This window comes from Carlito syrichta, unplaced genomic scaffold, assembly GCF_000164805.1.
Source record: "Carlito syrichta isolate Samal-C Ts95f unplaced genomic scaffold, Tarsius_syrichta-2.0.1 Scaffold301786, whole genome shotgun sequence".
Taxonomy (NCBI): domain Eukaryota; kingdom Metazoa; phylum Chordata; class Mammalia; order Primates; family Tarsiidae; genus Carlito; species Carlito syrichta.
Window position 1 is genome coordinate 265,619 of NW_007245882.1, and position 11,835 is coordinate 277,453.

General features: G+C 36.7%; 1 protein-coding gene across 1 annotated transcript in view; it reads left to right on the forward strand.

The window, feature by feature from the left end:
• LGR5 (leucine rich repeat containing G protein-coupled receptor 5) overlaps positions 1-11,835 on the forward strand; it is a 151,832-nt gene that overhangs the window by 134,545 nt on the left and 5,452 nt on the right. The window contains exons 14-19 of the mRNA XM_021710990.1: positions 1,954-2,019; positions 3,315-3,386; positions 7,655-7,726; positions 8,542-8,667; positions 9,693-9,838; positions 11,513-11,596. Of these exons, the coding sequence (XP_021566665.1) occupies positions 1,954-2,019; positions 3,315-3,386; positions 7,655-7,726; positions 8,542-8,667; positions 9,693-9,838; positions 11,513-11,596 (566 nt within the window). The remainder of the gene's footprint in view (positions 1-1,953; positions 2,020-3,314; positions 3,387-7,654; positions 7,727-8,541; positions 8,668-9,692; positions 9,839-11,512; positions 11,597-11,835) is intronic.

Below are 11,835 nucleotides of genomic sequence, written 5' to 3' on the forward strand. Positions count from 1 at the left end.
GAATAGGTCTGAGAGTTTCCCCTCTTTGGCTGACTCATCAACTGAGTACTTGTTACATGAGGAAATCTCAATGCATATGAGTAGTTTTGCCCCCAACTTCCTTCACCCCCTCATGGGAATTACTTGGTCTACCATGCAGGCCATATGTGGCTTTCCCCACTTACTAACTGATGATCTTAGTCATTTCACACTGTATGGGTATAATCATACCATACACCTTCCTCATGAGGTGGCCAGAGGAATTAAATAAGATAATTTAAGTAAAACTATACACATAGTGCCTTTATATAAGAAGAACTTGGTCAATGTTAGCCATGAAAATCATTAAGCATGCATGTTTATTGCAGCATTATTCACAATAGCAAAAACATGGAATCAACCATGCTGCCCATCGAAACTTGACTGGTTAAAAAAATGTGGTGCATATACACAATGAGATATTACACAGCCATTAAGAAGGACAAACATGTGGACTTTGCAGCAATTTGGATGGATTTAGAGCAATAATACTCAGTGATTTATCACAGAAGCAAAGAACAGAATACCACAAGTTCTCACTCATAAGCAGACCCTGAACATTTACCATAATACTATAAGAAAGGAATTGGCGGTAGTGGGATACTGCCGGGGTGTGGGGGGAAATACAACATCAATAAAGTTACCTGATCTTAAACCGGGCAAAGTGGGAAACAAAGGGAGACCCAGACTTTACCTGTAATGCACTTGCATACCTAATCCTGAATTGTATCCTACATCTTAAAAAAAAATATATATATATACCAGAAAAAAAGAAAATCATTAGGCAGAAGTTAACACTCTGTCTTTATGTAGAAGAAACTTTTATGTGCCCTCTACTTAGAGGTAGATGAAGAAGAATTGCCCCATTTGCAGCCTGCAGAGATGAGTAAATCAAATTATCAGTTCTGATAATATGTGTGTCCACTTTATTACATTCACTAATTTTCAAAAATACAAATCAAGTGTATTTGTGCTTAAGTGTGGGGGTTTGGGGTTTGGGGGTGAGGATGTCTTTCAAATCTCTAGTATACACTACAGATTTGTGTTTGTAAGCAGCTTCATTCAAACTATTTAAGTATAGTAAATGAACTTTATTCCTATATAAATCTCAATTATTCAATAAATGTGGGATAAGGTGCCCAATTATAAGAACAAAGTAATTTAAAACATCTTAGAAAATAGTTTGATTTTTCAGCTGCGTGGTAGTGATCTGGTTTTAAGAATTAGAATCAGGCATGAAGATATGTTAGTTGATTAGCTGATAACTTTTAAAACATGAGACGATTTTTACAATATATATATCTATGTTACTTTATCTGTCAGCTTTTAAATTTTATTTATTTATTTATTTTGGGGAGACTTTCTTTTTTTTCAACCTTTCTGCAAATGACAATGGCTTCTTTTAGATTAGTTATATTATACTGTAAATATGTCCAGATGTTTTTGTTATTCTGTAGTTTGTTGAGTTTTGGCTGAAGACTTTCTTAGAATTTTCCCCTCTTGCAGTGATCAGTTTCAAAATTAGTGCTATGTTTTGATTTGTTAAGTTTTTTAAAAGTTGATTAGAAAAAAACCAACAATGATTTCTCTTAGCTGTAGAGATGTAACAGCTGTTAGAGTCAGAGGCACAATTATCTAATTTAATTCGTGCTCATTGTAGTAAGATAATAGCTAGAATATTGTAAATCACTACTAACAAAATATAAATAAATTATTTAAATCAATTAAAGAAGTATAGTAGTTCCATTCAGTAAACATTTGAATCTACTGGTTAATCCAATAATGCCTGTGACTACCTGCTCCACGTCAGGGCTGTGAAAATGATAAAAGTTTACGTTTCGGAGACAAACATCTTGGAGAGAAAGGAGAGCAAAGCATGTCTCCTTACAACGCATATGTAACAAATTTTCCCTTTTTGCACCTTCTGTTTTTCAGAGATGTGTCTTACAACCTGTTAGAAGATTTACCCAGTTTTTCAGTCTGCCAAAAGCTACAGAAAATGTATGTGTATAAGAATTTCTAAGTCACCTAGCAAAACTCAAGCAGCAAAACCCACATTTCTCTGGGTCATTGGTTCCCATACCCTGTGGTTCACTGGGGAGACATTGATCCTTTTCCTTCTTATACACACAAGGTGTGACTGTGTACTGTGTAGGGTGACTAGAAAGTTGGGAAACATAGATAATATTATTTTATCATGCACTGTACTATAATATCAGTAAAAACATTATAAATCTGCTTTTTTTTTTTTTTTTTTACCCCTAAATCAGTGTACTAGTGAACTAGGTATGCTTGAGTTTTGGATTATTCCTTTTATAATTACAAGCACAACCAAACTTAAATAGCCAATGAATGGGGTTATTTTTGAATATGGGGGACTTGAGTTTGTTGCTGTTTGTTTCACAATAGTCATCTTTAGAAGGGGCACTCTATTTGTCATTTTCAGGGTGCTATAGATTCTATTTATGCATGAAACACTTTATTTATTTTTATTTTTATTTTTTTGAGTTGGAGTTTCACTCTGTCACCCAGGCTGGAGGGCAGTGGCATGCTCATGGTCACCACAACCTCAACCTGCTGGGTTCAGGCAATCCCTCTGCCCCAGTCTTCCAAGTAGCTGGAACTGCAGGTGTGCGCCACAACACTCGGCTAAGTTTTTTGATTTATGGTAGAGACGAGGTCTCACCAAGTTGCTTGGGCTGGTCTCGAACCCCTGGGCTCGGCCAATCCTCTCGCCTCTGCCTCCCAAGGTGCAGGATTGTAGGCATGAGTCACTGCACCCGGTCGCATGAAACACTTTAAAATTCCTCTCTTAAAATTGCCTCCCTTACAAAATATCATCCTTGTTGCTTTACACACTTTAATTTTGATCAAAACAATATTAACTATATATCCTTTCACTTGTAGTTTTCCTCTGAATGCCTTTGAGTAAATAAGGGGGGAAACAAAGCAAATCCATTTTTAAAAGTTAAAGATCCTTCTAAAGATCCTCAAAGAGTGCAAGAAAGGCTCAGAAGGCAGAAAGACGTCTTCAAGTGTTTTGAATAAGGATGCATATTTAAAACGTGGTTTTATATCTTCCCAAGGGAACTAGATGCTTTGAGAGAGAGAAAATACTTATTTGAGTGTATAAACTATAATGTTATTTTTTAAACAAATAAAACTCAGTCATTTGATAGGCACACTTCATGTGTTCCTTTGATTGAGAGCAGGTAATCCCTGTAAAAGTTCTCTGAAGTCTGTAATCTTTGCAACCAGTAACTCTCAAATCAATCTTTGGAACTCTATCATTTCAGTGACCTAAGACATAATGAAATCTCTGAAATTAAAGCTGATACTTTCCAGAAGTTGCTCAGCCTCCGATCTCTGTGAGTACCACTTCCCAGCGCCTTCTCCAGCACAGAGCACATTCTTCCTCTTGGGGACCTTTCCCTAATATTTTCTTTTTACTGTATATACTTATGGTTGGAACTGTGTGCATATATTTGCTATGAGAAAGCAAGTATTTTGCTCCTGATAATTTCCAGGAATAAATCTAAAAGCAGTAATGTTCTCTACCAATCAGCAGGCATGAAACTTTGATGAAAAGGAAAGAGGCCAACTGTTGAATAGGCTACAAAGTATGTTTCTGCCCACAACCTGGAACTGGCAGGGATCATTTTGCACACAAAAGTAGGATGATCACATAATTCTTTTTGCCTGCTCTTCTTTCCTGGAAAAGCAGAGTTGTTCAATGTGTGTCTCAAAGTGCTTAATAGTCACCTGGAGGTGACTGTGAACAATATAGACTCTAGTCCTCACTTGCCTCATGAGTTAATTTTCTGGAGTGGGTCCTGGGAATCTGCATGTCAACAAGTACACTAAGATTTGAGCATAACTATCCTAGAAAAATGTTTCCGTTGCTCAGGCAATTAAGATTTGTAAATACTTGTATTTAGTTCCATTTTATGATTGAAATACCATATATTAAATTTTTAAAAAGAAAATTTGCCAACAGATTATTTTATGATATAACAGTTAAAACTTTTCTATACTAAAAGTGTATTTCGACATGATTTTGATGAATAGTGATTATATATATAATGTTTAAAGTATGTTTATTGAAAACCTGTCTTGTTGACTGCTAAAGTTTTTTTTTTTTTTTTTTTTTAATACTTAAGGAATGGTAAAATAATACTATTCCTCAAAAAACTTTAAACTTACCTTTAAGGATCACTTTCTCCCGAAATCCAGAATCATCTTGTTCTGAATGTGTTGCCCTTTCTTTACTTTTGGTTGAAATCTGCTTGTATAGTGCTTTTACCTTTTTCTGTAATAAATATATTTTTTAAAAGTACCTACTTTCATGACCACCTGTCTTTTTCACCACTGTCTTGATTTTTGACTGTTCCAAAAATCAGTTCTATATGAGAAGACTGATCTCTAAAGACACCAAAAGAATGTGACACAAACTTCTGAAGAATAAATGTCTGAATCTGCACAAATTCTTCCTTCCCCTTGGATGACATATCCAGTCACTCACCAACCTGTGCCAACTCCAAGTTATCTTCTCCAATCCTCTACCACAAGCCCATATAATGACTCTTGTTGGACACCATCATTCTCCTCCTAACCAATCCTCCTACCATCTCTCTACTCATTCATCAATCTTTCTTAAAGAGAAATCTAATCATGTTACCTCCCCGCTTCAAAACCTTCAATTAGTCCCCTAATGTTTTCAAGATCAAGGCCAGTTTTACCAGCACCAATCTTCAAAGTCTGATTCCAACTTCCTATTATTGCTCTCTTATACATTCCCGTCCCCTGGCACATGGGCCACCATTTCTTCTGCTTCCAGTGCCTACTGGATTCCTCCCCACCCTTGACTTTTCCTCCTGCCCATGTTATTAGAACAAAATCTATCTTTGAACCCACTTCACTCTGATGCACTTTGTGCATTCTCTAATATAGAACTTGATTCTCAGCACTGTCAACAGGTAGACAATGCCCTATCCGAAAACAACAAGAACCTTTTCATTTTTTTATTTCCAAGGTCTAGTGCAGTGGCTCTCTCCTTATTTACTTAAAAATTCAAATATGTTCTGAACACAAGATCAGGAACTCTGAAGCCAGTGGGCCTAGGTTTGAATCCCAACTCCTGAGATTAGTCTGTGACTTCGGGCAAGTGACTTATACTATTTCTGTTTCCTCATCAGTAAAATGGGAATAATTATAATACCTATCTTTTAGGGTTGTTGGAGGTTATGAGACAAACATGTAAAAAATTCATAACCATAACTGGGACATAGAAACTATGCAACATTATCATTCTTCTTAGAATAAGTATATAGCTTTTTAGGATGTATCCATGAAGGTCCTGGCAGGAAACAGAGGGCTCTAAGATGGTTCAAATGGAAGGATACTTACATAGGTCTTGGCAGGGAATAAGCAAAGGATGCGTGTGCAGAAACCAACAACATCATGAAGACTGGGGCTAGAGTCACAGGCAGAAAATGGTATTTCCAGAACACAGAAAGAGCTTAAGCATGGAAAGGGGGTGAAGTGGTTGAGAAGGTCTGTGGCTGCCATCAGAGATATGATTCCAAAACAGAGAAGAGCAGACCATGAGTGCCCTGGCATCTCACTCCTCCCAGGGCTACCATTGGGAATACAACTGAGGCCCATAGGGAGCTCCGGGGATGCAGCCAGCAGGTTCAGCCCCAGGCACAGAGCAGGGCCAGAGAGCAGAAAATGACTCCTCCGGGACTGCTGGGAGGATTCCAGCACACAGACTCACAAATTGAAAAGGAATTACAGTCCTTTGAACATATAAATTCTCACATATTTGCTTAAAACCCAGTCAAATCACTATAAGCACCATGGCTGAACTTGGCCTACATTCCAGATATTTTGCTCTGTGAAGCTCACCCAGGGCACCATGTTCCACTTAAAGCTGCCAAAGAGACTCTGACAGATGGTATTACTTGCTTACCTCCGTAGACACATATTTCTTGAGCAGCTCGGTAGAAGAAGGTCTCCTTACTCAATTACCCAAAGTCCAACTGCCACTTGTAGCTTTCCTACCTTCCATATGCTTGCTCCCCTTGTTACCTGCAATTTTATTCTGTTCTGGGATCAATGGAAAAAGAAAAATTAAAAGATTTCCAGTTTCCTCCAGAAAAGGAGGAAAGGTCCCTAAGGAACCTTTCAAAAAAGAATGTAAATATTCTGTGAATACCATTTATTCAAGGTAACTCAGGGGCCTGATATTACAAACTTTCCTGCACCTGAGAAAAGTTGACTTTAATCACTTTCAATCTTCTCAGATTCCTACATCTTAGTTACCCTTCTTTGTTAGTCATTTTAGAAATAAAAATCTGAAACTCATAATTCCTTTTTAAAATATAGAAGTTCTCATCCCTGATAAATTATCTACAGAAGTTTTTGCAAGAGGTTTTATTTCTGCCTAATTATCTACAGTTCATTATGTGTGCATGGCAAGTGATTTTTATTTCCCCATTAACTGTAGTTTTTCTTTGTTATCTAAGGATTTTGTTTCTAACCTACAAGGGTGGACCCAAAGAAAACCAGAATTAACTTTTGGAATTACAATTTGTTCCTCCGGATCAAATGGTCAAAGTTTTTATCTGAAAGTTTTGAGAAGGTTGAATCACAATTTGCAGAAGGAACATGCCAAGTTGTGGCAAACAGGTGACTGGTTCTTCCACCATGACAACACACCTGCCCACACTACACTGAGTGTTCAGCAGTTTTTGGCCAAAAAATGGCATAACCCCTGTGCTCCACCCTCCCTATTCACCCGATCTCACCCCAAGCGAATTTTTTTTGTTTCCCCGGATGAAAAAGTCCTCAAAGGGAAAAGTTTTGCCATTCTGGAAGAGGTGAAACCAAAAAAATGGCAGAAGCACTAAAAGACATCAACATTGACAACTTCCAAAACTGTTTTGAGCAGTGGAAAAAGCATCTTGATAGGTATATTATATTAAAAAGAGAGTAGTTTGAGGGTGACTGAGTTTAAACATGTAAGAATAAATACACAATTTTTAATAAATAAATTCCGGTTTTTTTAGAGGTCCCCCCTTGAATGTGAGCCCTTATTTTGTTGATATCTCAGTTAAGAATTTACTTGTCAGTATCCTTTCCTGGAAATTTTCTTGAAGCCATCTTTGTATTTCTCTCAAGGTCTAATATATATGAGTGATGTGCATAAGGTTTTTTTGTTTACTTTTATTACATATCTAGGGACATTTTATAATTTAAAATCTACTTGCTTGTCAGAAGAAGAACTTCTGAGGTTTCTATCTCTTCCCACACTCCTATTCCTACTCATTTTAGAAAGACTCTAATAAAATTTTACCATCATGTTAAAGTCAACATTTTAACAAGAATGGAATAAAAACTAAAATATCCACCTGAATGATCTGTCCTTGATTGCTTTAAACAAGGTTGGCTTAAAGTTTTCTCTTCAGTCATTTTATACCACCCATATCTTAATCTGCAGAGCAAATTGATGAATTAATTTTTTCTGATTTGAATGGAAATTAAATTTTGGTAGAAGATTGAATGCATATGGTAAAACTTCACGTCCTTTTTATTTTTTAATATAATCGTCTCATATGCCTTTTTTTAATAATAGGAATTTAGCTTGGAACAAAATTACCACCATTCACCACAATGCATTTTCCACTTTGCCATCTCTAATAAAGCTGTGAGTATTTCATTACTTGTTTATGGCATGTCTTTTAATAATTGGGAGACATCTAGTTAATAGAAACATTGGTTTTGCTAAAAAAAGCTGGAAATACACATATTGCCCGCCCTCTGTATTCTCAACTTACAGCTGTGTCAGAGCCAGTGAGGAGCTCCCCTGCTCCCCTGCTCCTCCAAGGTCACATGGGTCCCTAAGTGGATAAGTGGGTGACAGCTGGCTCTGGTTATTCAGGTGAAGATCTTTATTTTTGCTCAGTAATCAGGTGGAGTGGAAGAAGATGTCATCTTGGTTCTGAAGGGTTTCCATTGCTTTGTTTGCCATCTTAGCTGATAGAAAACCTTCCTGTTCCTTTTCCCCCCCTTCACTCTCCATCTCTAGCTCCTTCCTGTCCCCTTCTCTTATCTAATAAAGAAAGAAGGAATTGGGCAAACAGCAGTTGGGAGAAGAAGAAAGGGAATAAATCCTTTTCACTTTTTCTACCTCTCACTCTTAATCCATTTAGCATCACTTTTCAGATTAAATATAGCAACTTCCCCGTGATTTTAGATGTCCTCACTTGACAAAATGAAGCTGAATGTAGAACAATTTGGGTACAATTAAAACTTCCCTCCCCTGGAATTCTGATTGTAAATAGAAAAGTTATCAGGAGCTAAAACCAAAATGGTTACTTTTACCATTAAGAGTAAGGGCCCTGCTTAGAAGTTTTTATTGAGCAGTTTAATGATCAGCAATTTAGATTGCCTTTTTTTTTTTAACGTTAATGTTTTATGCTAACACAGACTAAAAGCCAATTGTTTTTTGATGTTTTGCAGGGACCTATCGTCCAACCTCCTGTCGTCTTTTCCTGTAACTGGGTTACATGGTTTAACTCACTTAAAATTAACAGGAAATCATGCCTTACAGAGCTTGATATCATCTGAAAACTTTCCAGAACTCAAGTGAGTTTGTCATTAAAACTAATAAGATACATTTGTGGTCATGTGAAATAATAGACATACTATGGTGGTTTTCTAAATTTATGAGGTCATGAGACCCTTTTGAATTGCATTTCATGCCCTCAAGTCCCCTACCCCTGGAGCATCATTAGGACAAGCCCTGAAGTGGGAGAATGTGTCTTCCTGACCATATTTCCTTTCCTTCTCAGAGCTGCTTCCCAGAATCAGAATTCATGGAAAGAGTTTGAAAACCATTGATCCATGTGATATAAACTAGGACATGTAATTAAATAACATTATAACATTATTGTACTTTTGTTTATAATTTTTAATTTATCTAGCTTGTGTGTATGTTTTAATAAAATGTACTAAATTAATATTTGTTTGAGAAAGTAGTGTTCTTTAAAGCCTGTTATACTTATCATTGATAAAGAAGTATCTTGATACTTCTTATATATACATATATTTTAAATATTTATATTTTAAACCATCATACTTTTTACATACTTTTTAAAACATGAAAGTAATATAATTCCCAAAAGAGAGTTGTGAAAGTAGAAGAAAAAACAAATATCTAAAACATTTAAGTTCTCCCTAAACAACATTTTAAGTTCTTTCCAGACTTTTTTTCCAAGTATATTTTTCATCGTTAGAATCAGTGTGCATATACATTTATATCCTGTTTTAGTCATTTAACATTAGGCCACAGACACTTTTTTAGTGTTGCTACAATTTTCTTAGCAGACATATTTTCACCTTCTTATTTTGGAAATTTTTCATCATTTGAGTGATGGAAGTTCCATCACCCAACTTCAGCAGTTGTCAACATTTCTTAGTGACAATTTTTAATAACTCCATTGTTGTTATTAGTAGTAATATAATGAAAATCCTTATACCCATAGCTTATATTTTGAGATATTTATTTAGGCTAAAATCCAAAGGTAGAATCATTGGGTAAAAGAAGATGAACACTGTATTTAACAATCCATTTCTTTGAGTGTTTTTGTTTTTGTTTTATTTATTTAAAGGGTTATAGAAATGCCTTATGCCTACCAATGTTGTGCATTTGGAGTATGTGAGAATGTCTATAAAATATCTAATCAGTGGAATAAAGGTGACAACAGCAGTATGGACGACCTTCATAAGAAAGATCCTGGAATATTGCAGGTTCAAGGTAGGACCTCTATGTCATAGTGATGAAATTGTGACTGGAAGGGTCTTGAAAAGCCATCCAACCAATCATCTGAACTTTAGACAAGTTCCTATGTAACCAGCCCAGCAAGTTGATTTCTAAAGACTCCATTCCATTTCTGAAGACTCCCGAGAAAGAGAAAGGGTTCAGTTTAAAATTTAATTTTAAGTGAATTTTTTTATTTACAATTAGATCCCCCTTACCATATATTGTCCTCAGGAGTGATTACTGATATCAATGTTTCTATAAACTTTTTAAATGATCCTATCCATGCGGATACCTTTTTCAAACATGCTTCAGATCATTTTTCTCCAGAAGACAGAATCCACTTTTATTCTTCTGGCCTGTAAGGAGTGGAAGATGTAGTCATTTTAGATTTTCCCATATTCTGGTAGAAGGGCTTAAGAATTCAACTGTTTATTCAAGCAATTCTAAATCATTCTCCCCTCCTACCCCCCACAGGGATATCTGTCAGGAAGGTGAAATGAGATAATGTCTGTAAAGCACTTGGCTTTCCTTAAAGTAAGACGTTACCTAAACAGATAGCAATGCACCTCAAATCACACCTGTGGTAATAAGGCGGCGCTATGGGCAGCACCCCCTCCTTTTCCTGCCAACCTTGCAAGTTTCCACAAAGTCTAAACAGACTGGCTTCTTATCCTTTGGGCCTTAATGATTTGTTGATTCCAAAGCAAGTGTGATTCAATCTGTCTGCGGATTACCTTAACATTTCTTCCTGCCTGCATATCTGTTTAAGGAGCTGACATATTGGTCCTTGGTTCTTTGGTTTTAGGCTACAGCATGCATCCTGTTCTTGTTTTTCTCCTTCTGCCTCACCCACTCTAATTTCAACTACACTTATACACTCAAAAAACCAAAAATATTGGAGAGCCTAGTATGTGCCAGGCACCGTTCTAGGCCCTGAAAGTACACAAAGAACAAGAAAGAAAAGGTCCTTCATGGAGTTTCTTTTCAAGGGCAGTGATTCTCAACCCTTTGTCACATATTAACACACACTAGCTTTTGAAAAATATTGAGGCTCAAGTCCCACATAAGACCAATTCAATCTGTATCTTCGAGGAATATGTCAAATCTTGACTTCTATTTCATAGCTAAACCAAGCACAAAGCAGTGTACTTGATTTGTTCTCTGTTATGCAGAATTCCCCAGGAAAGCCTGGAACTTACTCTCCCTCTTGTGCTCAGAGAACACAGCCTAGAGACATTTGCACTATAGCTATCACAGGGCTAGAAAAAATTAGATAAAGTGGTTCCTGGTCTGAATGAAGAAGGCCACAATCTTTCTCTGTTTTAGGTCTATAATCTGGGGACACCATGAGCTCCATGGAACAAGAACAGAGTAAAAGGCTTTTGATGTTATTCTCTGGAGTCCGTGGTCTCCATTCAGAGTGAAAGTCACTCTCCCTTACTCCCAGTGCTGGAACAGTATGTCATAGTAGCTTAAATAGAACATCCAAATACAAATTTATAATAAATTTTCAAGAAAGCCAGAGTCCAAGGCAAAGTATTTCTCTGGCCTTTGGCTCCCTTTTTGACAGCTCGTGTCTCCAGAACAACCCAGGACTCTCCTCTCTGGGTTTTGTTACCTCAAAAAGAGAGATAGAATGTATCATTCCAGGACTTCTTGTTCCTGCAGATGAATGTGACCTTGAAGATTTCCTGCTGGACTTTGAGGAAGACCTGAAAGCCCTTCATTCAGTGCAGTGTTCACCTTCACCAGGTAAAAAAGGCAACGAAACTGCCTCAGCAACAGTATACACCATTGACTCCAAGTCTATCAGTAACATTGCAGTTACACTTTATTTTTATATTTATAATCAATATTTTTATTATGATATTGTGGGGTACAGTTAAGGGTTAGATATACAAATTGCTTCGTTCAGGCACCCTTGTTGATAAGAGGTGTCTCCCTGTCCCCAGACAGATATTTACTACCGTTAATCCCATCTCCCTTCCCCT